The sequence below is a fragment of the Nelusetta ayraudi genome, unplaced genomic scaffold (genome assembly GCF_046127955.1).
Source record: "Nelusetta ayraudi isolate G7.1 ecotype Tasmania unplaced genomic scaffold, CSIRO-AGI_Nayr_v1 ptg000017l, whole genome shotgun sequence".
In the NCBI taxonomy this organism is placed as follows: Eukaryota; Metazoa; Chordata; class Actinopteri; order Tetraodontiformes; family Monacanthidae; genus Nelusetta; species Nelusetta ayraudi.
The window spans coordinates 5,334,689-5,354,862 of NW_027466067.1; the positions used below are offsets into that span (position 1 = coordinate 5,334,689).

A 20,174-nucleotide genomic window follows, 5' to 3' on the forward strand; every position below is an offset into this window, starting at 1 on the left:
CAACGTGAGTCACTTTGACACTAAATTTGTGGTTGTAGGTATAAAGCTAGTCTGGGTGGATGCTTTGTTGTGACAACCCTGCATGAGTGTTGCCAACATGCTGCCTGCAACAAAAACGGCCACGTGACGGCCCTGGTAACGGCTCCCATATCATGCGAAATCCACTGATTTCTAAAAAAATAAAATAAAAAGAGGAGTGAAAAGCGGCCCCTTTGTGATGTCACAAAGGGGCAGACACCCCTGTAGGTTCAGCCGCCCCCTCAGGCCAAGACAGACAGCCTATTTACTAGAAACCTGCAGTTCGGACCATTGTGAATCATCATGTGAAGCTGCTATACTGGATTCGGTGCTGAAAAATATTAAAAAGATGTGAAAATGTTCATGACATGGGAACCTCAACCGCTGTTGCCGTTCTCAAGTACAAATTGTTTGCATTAGCCTCTGCACATACAGTGTAAAACCTCGAAAATGCACGGGCCTGCGAGAGCTTACCTGTGTTGTTCTTGCCACTTTGTTACATGGCCCCGCCCAGTAGAGCCCGACGTGCGAAAACATTCTTCATCTCTTAACACCCTGCATCTGCTAAGCCGCTGGCTTCACCACACGGCGAACTGTATTTTTGGCGTGCCTGTGCCAACGGAGAGGCGGCTGCCGCTCTTGTTCTGGAGGATCGACCTTCGACCCCACCCGCCCCACAATCAGCCCCGTCTCTCTGAGGCTGGGGTCAGTTCAGCTTTGTACGCAACATCCCAGCGGATCTGCTCGTCTCCTAAAGAGACGGCGAGCTTCACCTCTATTTCTGGTCGCTCTTTTTAGTGAGGCCCTCTGCGTGCAAGGGCCCTTATGGAGGCAAACTTAGCCTTAGTCCCCCTGTGTGTGTCGCGGACTTGCCGGCACGGAGCAATGTAGGTCATCTTGTGTTCTCTGCCAAGGGCCGCGGGGACGGTGGCGGCGCAGGCACAAAGAGCACTTTCACTTTGGTGCATGTTCGGGGTCCTCGGAAACGCAGCTTGGCTTACAAGCTTTGCGGGGCAGAGAGGTCGAGTTACCCTCCGCGGTGGCGGCGGCGGCGCGGACAAAAGGCCCGGTGTCAATTTTGTCCGCGCTGAGGCCCATGTTGAGTGGCGCCTCAGGACTTTTCCACCGCTGGGAGAGATGCAGAAATCTGCTTAAGAGCTGGCGGAATTGATCTATACTTCTTTTTTTTTTTTTGAGTATTTTCATATTTATTGGCTTATTTGAAAATCCGGCGGCAACCTTAGAAACAAGTGTCGCTGGAGGCATTGCGTTTAAATATTGCGTGCAGGAGGAGACGAAAGGCCAAGGCACAGAGTCAAAACACAAAACAAAAGCAGTAGAAAAAAACAAAAAAAAAAGTCCAAACACGCTTTGCCAAACGTTTCCTCAATTTGTCCGGAAGGCACCGCCCAAAATACAGGTATAGGCAGGGAGTTGACCTACAGGTGCTGTGCGAGAGTGACACATTGCTCGTTAACGCTACATGCTTGCTTTGCACAGAGGAGGAGGAGGAGGAGGAGGAGGAGGAGGGGGAAATAGCTGAGGAAGAAGAGGAGGAGGAGGAGGAGGAAGGTAGTATCGCTTACGCTGACATCTGTTCATGTGCATGGAATATGTAAACCTATGAGATTAACACCAGTAGGAAAAGACCTTGTTCCTTGCAGTCGTTATTGTCCCTGTAAACCTCATCAACGACCAGGGGGAAACTTTATACCCATAATGCTGCAATAATGATAATAATGATAATTTAAAAAAATTCAAATATTTCTTCAGGCAGTTAACTCTAACGTTAAGTTCCTGCACCTGCTTAGGCAGCGACTTTCAGTCACAATATATGACTGAAAGGTGTGGCGCATGTCATCACCAGACTGTCAAGATCAATACATTTCTGGCAGCAGTCCATTAGTCCTGACAGGAGACGGCCTGCCACGCTGCCTTAGGTGACACTCGAGCTGACTGAGATCACAGCCCAATTGGAATATTTTGAAATAAATATACTTTATAATGGAAGAAAATTATCATTTGGATTTCAAAGATTAAAAAAAAACTAAACTAAATATCTGGCTTAAAAAAAAAAAAAAGTCTGGTTCAGTGTGCTGCCAGTGGAATCCACCATGCACCTGTTTTGTTATCCCGCGTGACTCCAGTTGACTTCTCACTGACCCTTGTGTCTTTCAGCGGACGGCGAGGAGGAAAATGACGGAGGTAGGTCTCGTTATCTGAGGCAGCAGAGAAATGTTGCTCAGTGAGTTGCTCCCCGCTTGCTGACCGAAAATTCTAACTTTCTTTCTGATGTGTTCTCAGAGGAGTCAAAGCCCAGGTCAAGGTGAGACCCTTAAAACTTTGCAATAAAAATGCTAATTCTCAGCGACGGATACACTCAGATGATAAAGTTTCAATTATTCATCCTCCTCAGGCCCGGCTTTGTGTCTAGTTTGTCGGTGCCCAAAATCCCAGAGGGAGAAAAAGTGGATTTTGACGTGAGTTCTGCAAACTCTCACGTCTTACTGGCAGATCATTGGTTCATGTTTCTAACCACGTTCCACTTAAAACAACAACTCTCAGGACATTCACCGCAAGCGCATGGAGAAGGACCTGACGGAACTCCAAACTCTGATCGAGGCTCATTTTGAGAAGCGGAAGAAGGAGGAAGAGGAGCTCCTCAGCCTCACAGATCGAATCGTACGCCCTCATATTTCTCCACTGTGCGTTGAAATGTCTCGGTATCACCTTTAACGGAACACTTTCTTTTTTTTTTTGTCGCATCTTCCACGATCTGCGACCAACCCCAGGATAAGCGCAGGTCGGAGAGAGCTGAGCAGATGAAGATCAGGGCTGAGAGGGAGAGAGAACGGCAGAAAATCGCAGCTGTATGAAAAAAATCTCAAAAGTTTACCAATCAAGTAGCTTCTGGCTGTTTTGCTTTTTAAAATTTCTCCGCCTGAAACGGTTTGTTGCTAACATGTTTGCTCACCAGGAGGAGAAGGCCAGAAAAGAGGACGTAGAGGCGAAGAAGAAGGCCGACGACGACGCCCGCAAGAAGATGATCCTGTCCAACCTGAGCTTCACGGGGTACAAGGTGACCTTTCGCTCTCCTCACTTCGGAGGTCTCGTTTGACGCGCGCCGACTTTGATAAAGAGACGCCAGCTAACGCGTGCAGTCGTCCCGGCCCGGCAGACGCAGTCCGGGCCCAAGAGGCAGACGGAGAGGGAGAAGAAGAAGAAGATCCTGAGCGACCGACGCAAAGAGATAAACGTGGAGCACATGAAGGAGGACAGACTCAGGTGAGACAGTCGCATTGGGTCACGTTGACGGATTCGCAATACGCGATTCCACGATTCAGTAGCTGCGTTTCCATTACCCCTAGAATTGCGCAAAACCTAAATATCGCAAGAAAAAATTGGTCATGGAAACACCTAAACTTCCAAAAACCTCTCAAATATGACTTTTTACTCTCTCCCGTGAGGTGGTTTTTCAGAGGTCTCAGAGGTATATTGCATGGAAGTGTCATGGGAACACTTTTTTCACATTTACGCGTCACCGGACGTGACGCGACGTACGGGGTTACGTGACCAGTTCACTTCAAGTGAAAATGGCGATTTATGTTTGAACGGAGGAGCGGACGTAATTTTTTTTTCAAGTAATCAAAGCAAACAAACGTAAACCAACAAAGGCAAACGTAAAATTCTTGTAAAATCTCGTCCCGTGAGATTTTACCAGAATTACGGCTTATGAGCTTGACGCCAGTCATGCCAAGAAGCAAGACTGTGTTTGATTTCTTTATATATGTATATATATATATACACATATATATGTATATATATATATATACACATATATATATATATATATATATATATATATATATATATATATATATATAATTCCTTTCCAATTACAATTACAGCATTACTGCTGATGAGAGGTAATCTCTCTCGGTGTTTTTTCTCAGAGCTTTGCTGGAAAAATCCAGTTCCTCATTGCTGACACTTTTTTGAAAGCTCTCTTGCAGTGCGCTCACCCGGTCAGATCACAGTTTCCGCCCCCGGACCTTCAACGCCAGCGCTCGTCTTTCCTTCTATCCTCCCAGGAGTTCCCTTCACACTGTGCTCTAAAATAAATAGCAAGCTCTCCCCTACTGTCTGTCAGAAGTGGGGAGTAACAGAGTACAAATACAAATTTTACTTTTACTTACTGCATTTGTACACAAAATTTTCTACTCCTTACACTGGAAAACATGCTAGTTACTTTTGGGTTTAAAAGTGATTTTACAGACACAAATTCTTCAAAAGTAATGACATGATAGAAGTTGTTGCTTGAAGAGAAGCTATATGAACGATGCTGTCGTGGTGTTCAATGCATTATATTTCAGAGGGTGATTATTTTAAAGTGCCTCTGCTTTAGGGTCGCTCTTCAGTACACTTTCAGTAAAGAGAAAAATAAAAATCTAAAAAAAAAAAAAACATTGGCCATTGTTATTAAAAGTGTAAACATGTATACAAAAAACAAACAGTTTCTTTTGTTGCAAAAATTTATTTTTTTTTGCTTTTTAATGAAGTACATTCCACAATCTCTACTTTCTTACTTTTACTTGAGTAATGGTGTTGAATCAGTACTTTTACTTTTACCAGACTATTATTTTAACACAAGCATCGGTACTTTTACTTAAGTACAGAATACTTCTGTCACCTCTGATGACCGCTGAGATGTTCTGCTTTAATAATCGCCGACGGCAGTGGCGCCACTGCCTGTGTGTTGCTGCTCCACCTTTCCCCCCCCCCCGAGATCTGACGCCCGAAATCTCACAACCGGCGCCATTCGAGCTCTCAAACGCCTCTCCTTCCTCTTCCAAAACAACCCAGGGAAAAAGCCAAAGAGCTGTGGGAGTGGCTGCGCCAGCTGGAGGCGGAGAAGTTCGAACTTCAGTACAAGCACACCAAGCAGAAGTACGAGGTAAGGTGCAGGGGGGAAGGCCAAATATCTATCTATCTATCTATCTATCTATTTATATACATATATTGCTGTCCATCCATCCATTCATACGTCTGCATGAGCCACATCGACATTTTTGACTTCCCCGCTGCATTCAGGGGCAATTCAGCCTCATAACGGAGAACATTTAAACTCTACCATTGTGTTCCAACAGGTCACCGTGCTGAGAAACCGAGTCAGTGATCACCAGAAAATGTAAGTCATAGTCATAACACCATTTAATGTTGCAAAAAAAAAAAGAGAGAAAAGTGGTGACATACTTCTCTGTGCAAGGCGGCGTTGCAAAGAAATGGCAAAAGGAGACGGGTGGAAGCTAGAAAAAACAAAGGCAGGGCAATATTGACAAGAGCCACAGGTGCAACAAAAACTCCTCTCCTTGGATACATAAAGTCGGCCTGCCCCGACGTTCACCCCGCAACCTTTGTCAGGTCGCAGCCTCCTACTGTTTCAGCTTCTCTCGGCGCGCTGGCCTCCGCCGGCCTCCGCTCGCTAGAGACGAGCTTCAGTAGTCTGAGCCAGCTGGCTGACAGCGGCGGCAAAGTTTCCCCGAGCACGCCCAGCCACGCAGGACCGGGGCAAACAAAGAGAGCCAACACATGGGAGTCGTTTCCACAAAGGGCAGGACGGGTATTTGTAGAAGCTACGTCCGCCCAATGAGAGGAGGGCTGAATCGGCCGCATGATATCAGCTGCTGCTAATGCCGCTATGTGTAACCGAGGCCGTCCCGCTGACTCCTCCGAGCTCACTGCAAAACAGGACTCAACAGGAGTTTCGCTGAATGTCACCAATCGGAGCTGCAGGAACCCGATCGTCTCAAAGCATTTTCGCCATCTCTTCGTCAATCGTCCTTAAGATCTCTGGCATTGCGCAAGACGCTTACTGGAATCTGGTGATTCGCCAAATGAAATAGAAAAGACACTTGAGATCCAGCTGTCCCCCAGAAGACATGCAGGGATTAGCGTGAAGGCGACCTTTCCCAGATGGAATTTGCCGATGAGACAAAAGTGGTGGCAGGGTCAAGCCGGAGTCGCCTGCTTTTGTGTCGAGCCGGTCATTCACTCAACCAGTCAGGTTGCATTTTAGCATTTCAGAGCATAGACTGGGGAAAATAGAGGCCTTTTTTTCGTCGGCTGTGTGTTATTTTGCTAATATTTTTTCACGTCAAGAGGAGTTTGAGAAAAATGAGAAAGAATTTTAATGTTTACGCATCGGAGAGATGGGCAAAATGTGTTTTGATGGGAAGCAGGAGTCGTCCCCGTGGTGACAACAGAGGCTAAAGATAGCCGGACACCGTTTGGTAGCAAATCCTCCTCCAATAGCACGCAGCCGCGAAAAGTCTGCAGTAGGCGCAATATCTCAGGCCAGCAGGGGCTTTGTGGCTGACAGTGGCAGCCAAGGTGTGGCAGGGAAATAAGACACGTTCCATGAGATCTGTTTTCAAATCAAATGATCCCTTGCTTAATTCTCAACGACTGAATGTACTTTGCAACAATAGGAGAAGATTTAAATGCTACACTTTAAATGGGCTCCGTTGTGGAAAAACAGACTTTACTGGCATGCCAACTAACACACCATTACATAAAACGACAACTTTAGCACTTCTACATGCGCTGGCATTTTCCATGTTACTTTGCTAAAGCAAGCCGTTTGGATTTTGGGGGCTTTCTATTCAAGAAGTAAAGCTAGCTTATCATATTAAACCTCTGTAGATTTCTTTCTCCTTTTTTTTTTTTTTTTTTAATGTGGCTGAGGCATCACTGCATTCTCATGCAGTAGCCAACTTCCGCGCTAGCTAGCGCTAGCAGTGAGCGGCTGGCCAATCACAAGGGAACAAGCTGCTTCCAAGAAGGAGCCGCAGGTGGGTTAGGTGGGGGAGGGGGGGGAAGAGAGCCAGAACAGCCTCTTCGGGTCTTTCGGATTTCTCTTAAACAATTAGGAAAAAAAAACAAAAAACATAAAAAAAGATTGGATGAAAGCATTACAAGGATTTTTTTTTCTCATTCTTTTTTTGGCTAACCTTTCCAGTTCAAAGGGCAGGAGAAGCAAGAGAGGCCTGAGGAAGTAACGACTTGCAGCAACCTGAGGAACCGGCAACGCACCAAATGCTTTTATAAATACCTGAACATTGAGAAGAATTACATGCACACACCGACACACACAAACACACACTGTGTCCTCATCCTCAGAATGGTATCGGGGCAATAGCAAAGGTCGACTGCATGAATGAACCATGATGATAGCGTGCGGCCCAGTATCGCTGTGGCGTTGCTTCCTGAAGTAGCAAAAGTAACGTCGACACTTGGTCGGTGTGTTCACAACGCTGCCATGACAATGAATAATAAAAGCCTGTGTCATCTTTCTCGCCCTCTTGCCGTGTGGTTTATTGATTCACAGGACCTCCAGCTGTATTGCTCACAATAAAATAAAACACCACACCCTCCGTGACAATTGTAGCCCTGGCAGGGCTGCGTGACACCTTGGCGCAACACCCCCAGGTGAGTGACACATGAAAAGGGAAGGAGCTTGACGGAGAGAGAGAGACAGAGTTACTGAGGTGCACTAATTATCCAACCGCTTCCAAACCCTGCTTTAATTTCCCTGGCATGCCCGTGTGGCACGCAGCCAGTGTGAGACGTGTTGCAATGGCCGTTAAACTGTTGGCGGTTTTCTAAGATGTTGTACTCGATGTAAGTCAATTGAAAGATGGGAAAAAAAAAAAACAATTTGGAGAGAAGAAAGGGAGGCGTCCACTGAAGACAAAAAGAAGCAACGCTGACAACAGCCGTAAAAAAAAAAGCTCGGCGGCGGCGGGCGACCTCCGTCACCTGCGAGCGATAACACACTCACACCTGGACACAAAGACCACAGCTCACAGAGATGTCACTCTCACGCTCGCTCCCTTTCAGCCTTTTATTTGCACTTATTGCCGACATTACAAATAAATCACGTTACAAATCACATACATATGTACACAAACACGCCTCCGGCAGACACAGCAGAGTACATTTCGATTTTGATTCATCTGAATTGGTTGAAAGCCATTTTCCCGCCAAGGACGTCAGCGAGGAAGAAAGAGCGAGCGTCCTGCTCTCCTTGACTGAACATTAACTACAAAAGCATTTTCAAACAATCTTTTTTTTTTTTTCACTTGCAGCAGTTTAAAGTAAACGGTGAAGCCTGTGCTGTGCGCAGATCCTCGAAAGGACTGTGTGAATATGGCATGCGTTAAAAAAATAAAAAAAAATAAAACAACTACAAAAAAAAAAATCATTTGTGTGAAATGAGAAAAGGAGGCTGCTCAACCTCGACGCTTCACCGACAGAGCGGCAGAAAGAGCGCAAATGCTTTCCTAGAGTACTTGAGTAGATTCTTCCGGTATCAGTACTTTGCTTGACGACTATTTACTGTCACTCCCTACACTTGTAACACAAATATCTGCACTTTTTTTTCACCCTCACATTGGAGAAACGTGCTCGTTTCTTTCGTGTTCAAAAGATACACATTCTGTTAAAAGCAATTCACTTCTTACTATAGTTGTTGTTTTAGAGCCGTGTTTCTCAAATGGTGGGTCGCGACCCAAAAGTGGATCGAATTTTGATTGGGCCACGGCTTTCTGGGCAGTTTCCCTTTCTTTTTTTTAAAGGCATTTCAAAATACATATATATATATACATATATATATATGTATATACATTTTAGAGAACGTGTTTGCCATTTATTTTGCAAGACACACAATTCAGTTCATGGCGACTTGTCCAGGGTGTCACCCTGCCTTCGCCCTAAGACAGCTGGGATAGGCTCCAGCAGACCCCCGTGACCCTGAGCTCGGGACTAAACGGGTATGGAAAATGAATGAATGAATTCAGTTCAATCATTTCAATCATTTCTTTACGAGACATGATAGAAAGTAGGCTCACATTTTTTTTTTTTTGTGGAATAAATTTGAGATGCGACTTCGTGATCAGAAAAACAATGTGGCTCCTGCGACTCCACCAGTTGAGAACCGCTGTTTTAGATGACCTCCGTTAGTCAACAAATGTATTGTTTCATTAATTGCACTCAGTAAAGGAGTTGAACCAGTAATTTCACTTTTACCACAGTACTGTATTTTTACGCAAGCATCCATTCTTTTTTTTACTAACGTCCAGAATGTGAATGAATACTTGTGCCACCTCTGCGCGAAGGCGATGGGACGCGGCCGCCGGCTCAGTCCACCACCTGAACCGCCTGGTGCGCCGCCGTGGTGACGTCGTTGACGAAGGAGGATTTGGACATCCCTTGCTGCGGGACGAAACACAAAACAAAAGAAACCTTTTAGTGCGAGCCACTAAGAGTTGGCGTCGGTGTCCGCTCCGAAAGGGAAAAATCGACGAGGACACTGAGCCAATCCAGTGCCCTGCTCGTCGCTACGTCTACCACTCAACTCGCCTCGTCTCGCTTGGACCCTGAGCGCTTGAGGAACCAAAACGGCGCCTCCTACAACCGTGTAGCGGCCAGTGGGGACGCTCTACAACCGTACCGTGGCGAGGCCAGGCTATGGGGACGCCCCCTAAAAGGTTTCGTCGGATTTTTTCATCGATCGCCGGAACGCCTTTGTGTGGGTCTTTTTTTGCCTTGCTGCAGGAAATCCAGCAATCTTAAGCCAGTCTTGTTTCTCACAAATACCAGAGAGAGGCGTGAACGGCAGAAGAAAAAATAAATAAAAAGCACACGCCCAAAGCACAGAGAGAGATCTCTGACTCACCTTTTTCAGGAAGCTCTGCAGCTCCTTTTCTGTCCAGAGGTTGTAGAGCAGCACGGCCGCAGCCTTTTTCGTTTTGGGGAAATATCTAAACGCAGGAGGGAAGCAAAAGAAAAAAAAAATTCAGTCCCATGTCAAGAAATTCTCCTTTCCGTGATCGTTTTCCGCCACGCTTACACGTTTTGACTGAGGTCGTTGAGCGAGCGGATCAGGGTGCTGCTCAGCAGGTGCTTGTTCATCTCGGGCTCCCTCTTGATCAGGCTGTTGGCCGTCTGGCAGGCCATGGCCAGCGTGTCGTCGGATTCGTTGCCCTCCTTGGTGCCGGCGCTCAGGATGAGCAGCAGCTCCGGCAGTGCCGTACGGGCTGAAAAAGAAAAGGAATCAGTGCAACAGCGAGCGCTATACCGCAGGTCCTTCCTCACCTGCAGCCATCAGGCAGTACAACTGCACTCAGTAAAACATTTGCCCAACCACTTACGTTTCATAAAAGGTGCAATAAAACACTTGTTTATATTTCAATGTGTATAATTTGTAAACAATGCAACTGTCCAAAATATTTATTTTACTTTCTTAACCTATAAATATTTCATGTTAATCCTTCTATTTTTTCTTCTCTTTGAACTACATGCTGCTGCAAATTTCCCCAATGTGGGATAAATACAGGCATTCTATTGTATTCAATGCTAGAAAACCAGAATGCAACTATCGATCACTGTAAGGCTTAAAGTCATGCTTGTCCAAACTGTGAACGACTTGAATGTTTCATTTCCTGTTCGCTACAACTGTTGATATTTCTCAGGCTTCAATAGTGCGTGACAGGTTTTTACCTGTCACGCACTATTATTTTTTTCAAAACCAAACACCGAGAGGTTCTGTTTGTTTTGTTTTGTTTGTGTAGTTTTTTGGGTCTTTTTCTCACCGATGGGATTGTGCAGGTTCGGGTTCCTGTTCAGGTTTCCTATCAAGGCCACGGCGCCCCTCTGCAGGTTGACTTTGTCGGACTTCAGGAACTGGCTGAGCACCTGCATGCCGTTCAGCTTCTGCACGACGATCTGGCTCAGGACGTTGGACACCTGTACGCGCATAACGCAAACATTCAAGGGATATTGACAGGATAGAAATAGAATAGACGGAATACAAGATTCAACACTGTATAATGACGCTGGGGATATTCTAAATTCTAAGGCTGACAAGCTGAAGGGAGGTTTTTTTTCTTTTGTTTTGTTTAAAATCAACAGCAGCGCAGCACGAGCTCTTCTTACAAAGCCTTCGTTGGCCGTGAGGTTCTGCAGCACTCCGCAGCTGGCCTCCTGCGTCTCCTCCTTCTCGCTCGAGTCGAGCAGCGACAGGTACGTCTGCAGGGTTCTGGAGTGGATGAGCCAACCCGCCCCGCTGGGTCTGGGGTCCTCGACCAGCGGGATGTCCAAGTTCCGCTGGGGATGGAGAAAGAGGGAGAGAGAGAGAGAGAGAGAGAGAGAGAGAGAGAGAGAGAGAGAGACAGAGGGAGGGAAGGAAGGCAAATCAGCAAGCAAAGATTGTTGTGGTGACAAACATTGGAACCACTGAAGGTGGAACAACTCAGGGACACAGCCGACTTCACTTCCAGCACTCGGAAAAGTCTTGGCTAATTACAACATTAAATAATGATGCCAGTATTGTAATACAAAGGCAGCACACTGTCTGGATGTCTAGACGGAGAGACGGACGGCTGGCTCAGCACAAGAATGTCTTCTGAATAGTCATAATTAGAAAGAATCCCCGGGGCTGTGGCGCGACAGTCATCCCGTCTCACCTCCTGCACCAGCGACTTGCTCTGTGGGCTGAAGCAGCCGACGGCGCTGGCGTCGCCCTGGCTCTGACCCCTGCTGGCTGGCTTGGCCTGAGACAAGATGCGGCTGAAGAGGGCCGGAGCCTCGGCCTCCAGTTGGAACGACAGGTTGTTCAGGACGCACACGCAGTTCTCCACGGACTGTGTCGGCAGGGCAGAGCAAGAGAAGGTCGACCCGTGAGGAGCAAGCTAACAGGCCATCAGTGTACTTTCAAAATACTTGTGGCCGTGCGCTATTTCTGACTATTGGCTAATTTTGTTTCGCTTTTTAGCACATTCTTCTTATATACACTTTTTTTTCAGTTGTTTTTTTTTTTTTTTACCACTTTCAAATTGTGTACAAAAAGGAAAATGTACCAATTTATTACACAAAGCAAATGCACACAAACATTGCCTAAAGCGCCACCACAAGCTAGCAGAGAGTAACTTAAGCTAGCTTGGAGAGACTTTGCTGAGTCACCAAAATCATTATAGGTGTAAGACTCCAAAATGTTGTCTGTAAGTCTGTGAACCACACAACATCATTTCACAGTCACAAGAGAAGAGAAGGGAGGCAAATATTACTACTACTGAAGAAGAAGCAGAAAATGCTTTTGCAATGTTAGTTATTCAAACTCAACAGGTTGTAAATGTAACACTACTCTCATAGCTATATATATTTGAAACACTGAAAATACAAAATACATAATAAAACGTACAATAACAAATAGATGTGATAATATTTTTTGACAGGGCACTTTCTACCACTTTCTAAAATATTTTTCCTGGCTGCCTGCTGAGGCTGAGCATGACTCAGTTGTCTTCTCTGTTTCAACGGTGCATACTTCCTGCACCAGAAAAAGCACTTTGGGAAAACACCACACGGCACAACTAATTGCAGAAGCGCCAGGTATTTATTCTTTTTTGTTCATGTTCCCATGAGGGTGTGACGGAAGTTTATTCACATCCACAGTGCCCAGTTACCTTATTGTCGGGTTTCCCTGCTTCCAAGCTGTCTTTCAGGTATCTGACCAAGGAGTCGATCAGAATTGGATGTTTCCTCATCGTTTGTCTGTTGCTTTGCTTTGTGCTGCTTAGATTTCTGTTGGACATTAAAAACAAAAGGGCACGTAAAAGATAAGTAATCTTTCAATTATTAGACAGACAATTATCAGGTCTCCAAACATATATATATATATATACATATATATATATATATATATATGTATATATATGTATATATATATATATATATGTATATATATATATATATATATATATATATATATATATATATATATATATATATATATATATATATATATGTATATATATATATATGTATATATATATATATATATATATATACATATATATATATATATATATATATATATATATATACATGTGTGTGTGTGTGTGTGTGTGTGTGTGTGTGTGTGTGCGTGTGGACTTGCACAGAGTCCTGCTGTGAACGACCTCACACTTCAATTATTTTTTATAAAGAATTCAGACCTGATTATATAATTCTAATTGTCTTTTACTAACACGAATGCTCATCACTATCATCACACCCTCCTGTACACACCCCTCAACATGTAAAAACACAATTTGTCTCTTGGCACTAAAGTCCGTTGTTATTTAATGCACGTTAGTCATCCATCTGTGGACTAGATTCACTTCTCAAATATCAAGTGATGGCTCGCTAACCTGAGGCACCCGGTGGTGTTGTAGAAGGCCTCGGCGTCGCTCTCGCTCCGGTCCAAACCCGTTGTGTACGGCAAGACGACAGTATCGATCAACACAGGCAGAGCGCTCTTCAGCAGCTCGGGCTTCAGGCTGTCCAAGCAGGACAGGTTCCACAGGAGCCCTGGTGAGGACATGAAGGGTGTTGGTCAAGTACGTCTTTAGCTACGCAGCAGTGAAAAAAAAAAACACACATACATACATACAGGTACTACCAAGAAAATTAGAATATCCTGAAAAGGTTGTTCTATTTCTGCAATTCAACTTAAAAGTATTATTATTATTATTATTATTATTATTATTATTATTATTATTATTATTACAAACGAATAACATGCAAATCAATATATTTCAAGTTTTTATTTCTTTGGATTTTGCAGATCAGGTCTTGCAGCTTAAAAACAGTTTTATAGGAATTTTCTGAGTTTGTGGGTTTGTGGTTTTAATAAGCTGAAAATCTTAATCAGCAAAGTTACAACAAGGAACTGCTTGACATGTCAGTTTGCGTGTAATGGCTCAATAAAATTTGTTGGTTTCATCTTTTATGCCAAAATAATTGCCAAAATAAAACAACTTTTGCTTGATATTCAAATTTTTCGGGTATTACCTGTATGTGGGGGGGTTTTAGCGAGTTACATTTAACGTCGTTATTTAAATTAATTAAAATAATAATAATTGTAATCAGTTTAATTCCTGAAAATAATGTATCATTAAATTACAGTTACTTGTGGAATTATTCATGACTACAACTTTAATTAAATCTGACCCATTTTCATATATATTAAAAAAATAAAAAAAAGTCCGGGCTTCATGTGTAATCATTTCATTTTTGTTGCTTTGCATGGTTTTCTTGTGCTCAGGCTTGGTACGAGCACCGTCCTCCGTTTCCCTCCACAGACAAAAGTTTGATACTAATGTGATGCTTCTGATTGGTTCTCCTGCACTATGATTATCACAAATGTGCACCCCCCACCCCCCACCCCCCCACCAGTCTGACACATTTCCACAGCCTGCTGATGTCCCAGAGCTAACGTGCACCTGTCAGCTGTTTCTGCGTCTCCGCCGAGTCCGTGTCCCTCAGCAGGGCCACGGCTTCGGCGACGCCGCCGCAGAGGTCGATCTGCTCCTTGCTGTTGTTGTTTTTGAAGGACAGGTTGCGGAGGGCGGCCGAGGCCGTCTGGCGGACCTGCGCGCTGGGATTGTGCAGCAGAGCCACCAGCGGAGGGATCCCCTTCAGCTTCAGCACCTGTCGGCAGACGAGGCCCCCCCCGCCCCCCCGAGGAGTTAGCAGCGCAACCGAGGAACACGTCGCCGTTTACAGGTTGACATGACAGTGATTTATTCCGTCTGAGACTGTGTTCTTTGGGAGGGATTACAGTGAGTCTAGTCTAGCACTAAAGAAAGAAAGAAAGAAACTTGCCCCGGGCGAGACTGTTAAACAAACCGAGGCGAGCAGCGAACCCCTCATGGACCTGCCCTCACTCAAAAGTATTTAGCGGCTGCTGTGCAGGGAGCGTTAAATGGCCGTAAAGTTTGGGATCTACAACAAATTTTATACAGCAAAAACAGAGAAGCGTTGGTTTTTTATCCTACGACTGTAGAAATATGTGACTTGTTTTGTTTAAGACAGGCAAAATAAATGTTCAGAAAAGGTCAGTCCTAAACTTAACTTCCAGATGGAATCTAAATAATTTTCTTACACATGGTACAGGTACTACCCAGAAAATTAGAATATCCTGAAAAGGTTGTTCTATTTCTGCAATTCAACTTAAAAGGTGAATCTGACATATTATATAAACAAATAATATGCAAATCAATTTATTTCAAGTTTTTATTTCTTTGGATTTTGCTGGTCAGGTCTTGCAGCTTAAAGAAAACTAATAAGCTGAAAATCTTAATCAACAAAGTTACAACAAGGAACTGCTTGAGATGTCAATTTGCATGTAATGGCTCAATAAAATTTGTTGGTTTCATCTTTTATGCCAAAATAATTGCCAAAATAAAACAACTTTTACTTGATATTCGAATTTTTCGGGTAGTACCTGTATTAAATTGAACTTCAACTAAAAGGATTACAAAACAATGTTGTTGTTTTTTTTTTAATTTTTGATCTCCATGTGGCCCTGCGATGAACTGGCGACTTGTCCACGGTGACAACCTGCCTTCGCCCTATGACAGCTGGGATAGGCTCCAGCAGACCCCCATGACCCTGATCTCAGGAATAAGCGGGTATGGAAGATGAATGATAAAATGCATAATGGTGGACTGTTTTTTTTTTTTTTTTAGAAGGTGAATGTTACGGAACAAGTCCTGAATATTTTGCAACTGGATATTTTTTCTGGCTTTCCATCAGGGCGTGCCAGGAAGCGACAAGTCTGCAAGTAACAACGGCCGGGTGTGAAAGCAATGCACCAAGTGTCACAGGTGGACATAGGAAGGCTCACCAACATTCCAAAACAGGACTTCCCGAAGGACGATGCTTCAGAGACTTTTTAACACTGTTGTCAGTCAACACAGCCAGTCAAAAAAAAAAAAAAGGAAAAAAAAAATCCAAAAAACGATTGCCCTCTGCTTTACTTAAGCTTCCCTGAAGGCCTCTGGGCATCAGCCTTGTTCTTGTCCACATCTCACATCAGTGACAGATTCACACGGGATTCAAATTACTGACGTGGAGCGATGCAGAGGAAACTTCACATGTTTTACAACTTGTTGTGCTAACACTGCACCACTACGGTCGTTTATCACTGCTTGCTGCCGTCTTTTATTATCAGGTGATCACAAAGGCTCTCAACGCGCAGATTAATCCTTTACAGTTGACTGAGGCAGACAAATTGCTATCAAAGTTAGACTCCAGTACCGTCATAAAATTATGTAACCTGTATGGATTGTAATAGTTAACCAATCACCAACCTGTCAGCCTTCGGTTGAATGAATTGTGCCACCTGGGCGTGAATGCGACGTGAAATTACTTGGTACAAATAAAAACTGGAATTATAAGAGGAAAATTGCTTTTTCTCAATGTGCAAACTCCTCTGGGCTTCATCAGGTTTACACCGACATGTGTTGTGGTGAAAACCTCCAGTTGATGGCCGACTTATCAAAGTAAATCCTACATCAAAACTTCACTCCAAAGTTTTTGGCGATGTAAATTTGCAGCAGCAAAGCATCTAGTCCGGTCTTGTTCAAACTATCGTTGACCCCCGATGTTTTCTCCCGTACCAGGGACTTCAGATTCATGACATGAACTTCCAAGGAAAGACTCAATAATCTCATGGATTGCATATTGAGAAACCAAGCTGATCTATAACATTTACGTCCTTATTTATCGACAAATTCCCACAATTCCGCGACCCCGGTGACACGGGGTATCCAGATGATCAAAAACGACCCACCTCCTCTTTAGCCTTGTCATCAAGGAAAGTGTTGTGTTGGATGTAGGAGGCCCCCCAGTGCTGATACGTCTCGTCCTTTTTGGAGAGATACTCCACGGCCTCTTTCATGGTGAGATTAGCAATGCCGCCGGTGTGCGTTGACCTGGAAGAACCATACAGAGAGAATACATCAACAGCTTGATTGTGAAGGCCAACGGGCCTGTTGAATGTAGAGGCTGCATCCATAGCAGAACTCACCCAGATGATTCTTTGAGCGTTGTCTGCGCAAACTCAACCACGGGAAGCTTTGACATGGTGGTGGACAAGTCCACCGGGTTGCACAGAAACTTGCTCTTTGCTCTGGTGGGACCTGTGCCATTTAAGGCAGGTGCCGGCACAGGCTGGGGCCCGACGCTAGTTATGTACTGACTCTTGGACACTTCCCTTCCTATCTGCTGGGGCCCGACGCTAGTTATGTACTGACTCTTGGACACTTCCCTTCCTATCTGCTGGGGCCCGACGCTAGTTATGTACTGACTCTTGGACACTTCCCTTCCTTTCTGCTGGGGCCCGACGCTAGTTATGTACTGACTCTTGGACACTTCCCTTCCTTTCTGCTGGGGCCCGACGCTAGTTATGTACTGACTCTTGGAAACTTCCGTTCGGTAGGCGGATCGTCCAGGTCCACCTACAGAACGGTGTCTCTGTGAAGGAGCAGAGGATTTGGCCATGGTTTGCTGCCAGGTCATACTGGGCTCGCTCTGGCTGCTGTATAACTGACCGCGGGCCATGGAGCCGAGAGCGGCGTGACTGCTGTGCTTATAGGTGGAGACTTTGGAGGCGCTCCTCTTCATGGTCGGCCCCCTTAGAGTGCTGGTCATGTACCGCTGGGTGCCTTTGTCAAAGCTGAGCTGCAGAGCACAAAAATTCAACTTTTGTCACGGGAAGAAAGGACTCTGAACTGTCCTTGGCCTTAACTGGCCAAGCAAAAATCCATGCATCCATCCATCTTCAATCAGCGGTTCTCCTGCACTCAGTAGGGCAGCGGTGCTGCAGTCTAACCCAGATGTCTTGGGTCGAAGGCGGCAATACACCCTTGACAAGTCACCAGTTCATCACAGGACCTCATGAAGACTAACTTCCATCCATCCATCCATCCATCCATCCATCTTCTATACCTGCTTCCTCCTGCACTCAGGGTTCCATGACCATTCACACTTACATACACACCTACAGTCAATTTAGAGTTTCCAATTCACCTCAAGCATGTTTTTGGACTGGGGGGGGGTTCGATCACCGAGTCAACAGCTGCTGTTCACTGCTCCCTCAGTGGATGGATTAAATGCAGAGGACAATTTTTTATATCCTTCAGGATGTGACCGTGGCAAAACTGAAACTTTTAACATTGTGCAAATCTAAACATACCTCATGTGCAACATGCTTACGATAGTTGTGGCTGGCGAGATGCTTTGACAGCAGAACCCCGACCAAATACAAACTAAGCCTGGCAGTAATCTCATTCCTGGCTCTGTGGATCAAGATCAACTCATCCAATTCACAGATCGGTACAATCTGACTTTTCCGGGCATCCTACGTCATTTTGACCTGCCTGCCATTGCTCTCCACATGTGCACAAGGAAGTACGCAGCCATGTAGAAGGGCAGGGAGATTCCAAACTGCCAGCAACAACTGAATTCAGATGCCAATCAGATGCGGCAGCAGTAGGGAGAATGTCCAACAGCTGCTGATGAATGTACTGCCTCTGTAAACCAAGGCCAACCAAGGCATCGAGGATAAAACACCATCAATCTCAGAATGCTGAAAAGTACAACAACTTACGGTGTTAGACAAGCCATTTCCGAAGAATGCGGTGCCATTGCTCGACATGCTTGGCTTGGATGAGCTGGTAAACACAGAGTCATAACCAGGGCCTGGGGAGAAACGCAGAGGGGTTATCAGTTGTTTTCACACCGTAAACACAGCAGATCAGTTTTATTGACAGACGATAAGTTGGTTCCCTGGAAGCAGAGCTGATCTCTGGTTCCGGCCTACAGTTTGTGCCCTTCGTCGAATGTATGTAAAGGACTAAACTGTGAAATGATCCCTGAAAACCAGTCAGTAACCAGGATGTTGAGGGGGGACATTCTAACTAATGTTTCTAAAGCAGGGGTCACCAAGGATCACATGAGGAGCTCGTTCGAAAAATAACATAACTCGTTGAGCTGCGCCTAGAAAATTCAATGTTATCCAACCTTGTTAAGTCGTTGCTGAGAATTATTGAGAACTTATTAACACGATCAGTCTTCACAGAGACCAGTGTCATTAATAAAGATAATATATAACTGAGAAAGTTTCTTATTTCAGGATAGTGTAGGAAACTATAAAAAAAAAAACAATAAACGTATCATTCCCCGAATGACCATAATAATGTGTATTTTGACAGTGCCCAACTCTGAGCAAAAGACAAGCAGACAATTCACTTGCTTGAATGTTTTTTATCCAGATAATAAACTGTTAATATTTTATCACTTCAGAACATAATAACCCTGACTTTTATAGGTAACTCGTCATGTCCACCACGGGTCGGTAGAGGCCTTCATTACATCACGAGCTGACCTCAAACCTTTGTGGGGCAGAGGCAAAAGCTCCACTCGGTGTCTTAGCGACTCCAACTCAAGGTGAATCGACGAGCTCTCCGACACTCGCGCTCTTGCTCTTACTTGTCGGGGACATTGAGGTGGATGCGCTCCTGTGGCTGCTCGAGTGCCTCGACTTGTACCTCCGGATGGTCTGCACTTGCTCCAGGACGCGCTGCTCGCCCGATCGGAACTGCTGGCCGACGGACGGCAGAGCCAGCGACGTGTTGTCCACCGCCTCGATGGAAAGGGCGGATTTCAGCGGATCCTGGCTCGTCATGTTTTTTTTTTTTTTTGTGTGTGTGAGTGTGTGTTCCCCTCCCTCGATTCTTAATGCTCCGAGACGGCCTTCCGCGCGGCGTTCCAGGGGAGGACGAGGTCGGGGGAGATGTCGGAGTTTGGAAGCCCGTGGGAAGAAGGTGTGTAGAGAGGTAATAACAGCGCACCTTGCCCTGTCCCGCCCCTCCCTGCCGCTGCCACACTCACCGGGGCCGCGCCCACACACACACACACACACACACACACACACACACACACACACACACACACACACACACACACAGACTGAAGTGCGCCAACTTTTTTCAATTGATTCATTGGGTTTGACCCAAGCAAAGGGGGAAGGACAACACGCACGTTTGGACTGTGGAGCGTTTTTTTTCGAGCCTAGTTCAGCATGTTGTGTGATCCATCATTTTGACAAAACAGGGATTCACTTTTGTTCACTTAATACACTTTCACCCCCATGTCCTCCTGGATACCCCTAGATAATCTCAGTACATACATTTTAATTTTCTTATTTACTTGATTTCTCTTATTGCTATTTCTCATTTGCTATCAATTTCTACTCGAACGCGCTGAGT

At 45.1% G+C, this 20,174-nt stretch overlaps 2 protein-coding genes across 2 annotated transcripts; one reads left to right on the forward strand and one right to left on the reverse strand.

Moving 5' to 3' along the window:
* The first annotated feature begins 2,153 nt into the window (after positions 1 to 2,153).
* On the forward strand, positions 2,154 to 7,369 carry tnnt2b (troponin T type 2b (cardiac)). The gene is made up of 10 exons (XM_076024959.1): positions 2,154 to 2,223; positions 2,323 to 2,344; positions 2,435 to 2,498; positions 2,584 to 2,700; positions 2,811 to 2,888; positions 2,996 to 3,097; positions 3,197 to 3,303; positions 4,882 to 4,972; positions 5,166 to 5,206; positions 7,037 to 7,369. Exons 4-10 carry the CDS (start codon positions 2,602 to 2,604, stop codon positions 7,074 to 7,076), a joined length of 558 nt encoding a protein of 185 aa, XP_075881074.1. The 5' UTR covers positions 2,154 to 2,223; positions 2,323 to 2,344; positions 2,435 to 2,498; positions 2,584 to 2,601; the 3' UTR covers positions 7,077 to 7,369.
* A 1,765-nt stretch (positions 7,370 to 9,134) lies between these two features.
* LOC142887361 (plakophilin-1-like) lies at positions 9,135 to 19,726 on the reverse strand. The gene is made up of 13 exons (XM_076024961.1): positions 19,396 to 19,726; positions 18,515 to 18,606; positions 16,934 to 17,586; positions 16,697 to 16,838; positions 14,343 to 14,550; positions 13,269 to 13,428; positions 12,543 to 12,660; positions 11,544 to 11,720; positions 11,014 to 11,184; positions 10,671 to 10,824; positions 9,929 to 10,115; positions 9,755 to 9,839; positions 9,135 to 9,291 (listed from the first exon to the last, which is right to left on the reverse strand). Exons 1-13 carry the CDS (start codon positions 19,589 to 19,591, stop codon positions 9,217 to 9,219), a joined length of 2,418 nt encoding a protein of 805 aa, XP_075881076.1. The 5' UTR covers positions 19,592 to 19,726; the 3' UTR covers positions 9,135 to 9,216.
* Between the last annotated feature and the right edge of the window lie 448 nt (positions 19,727 to 20,174).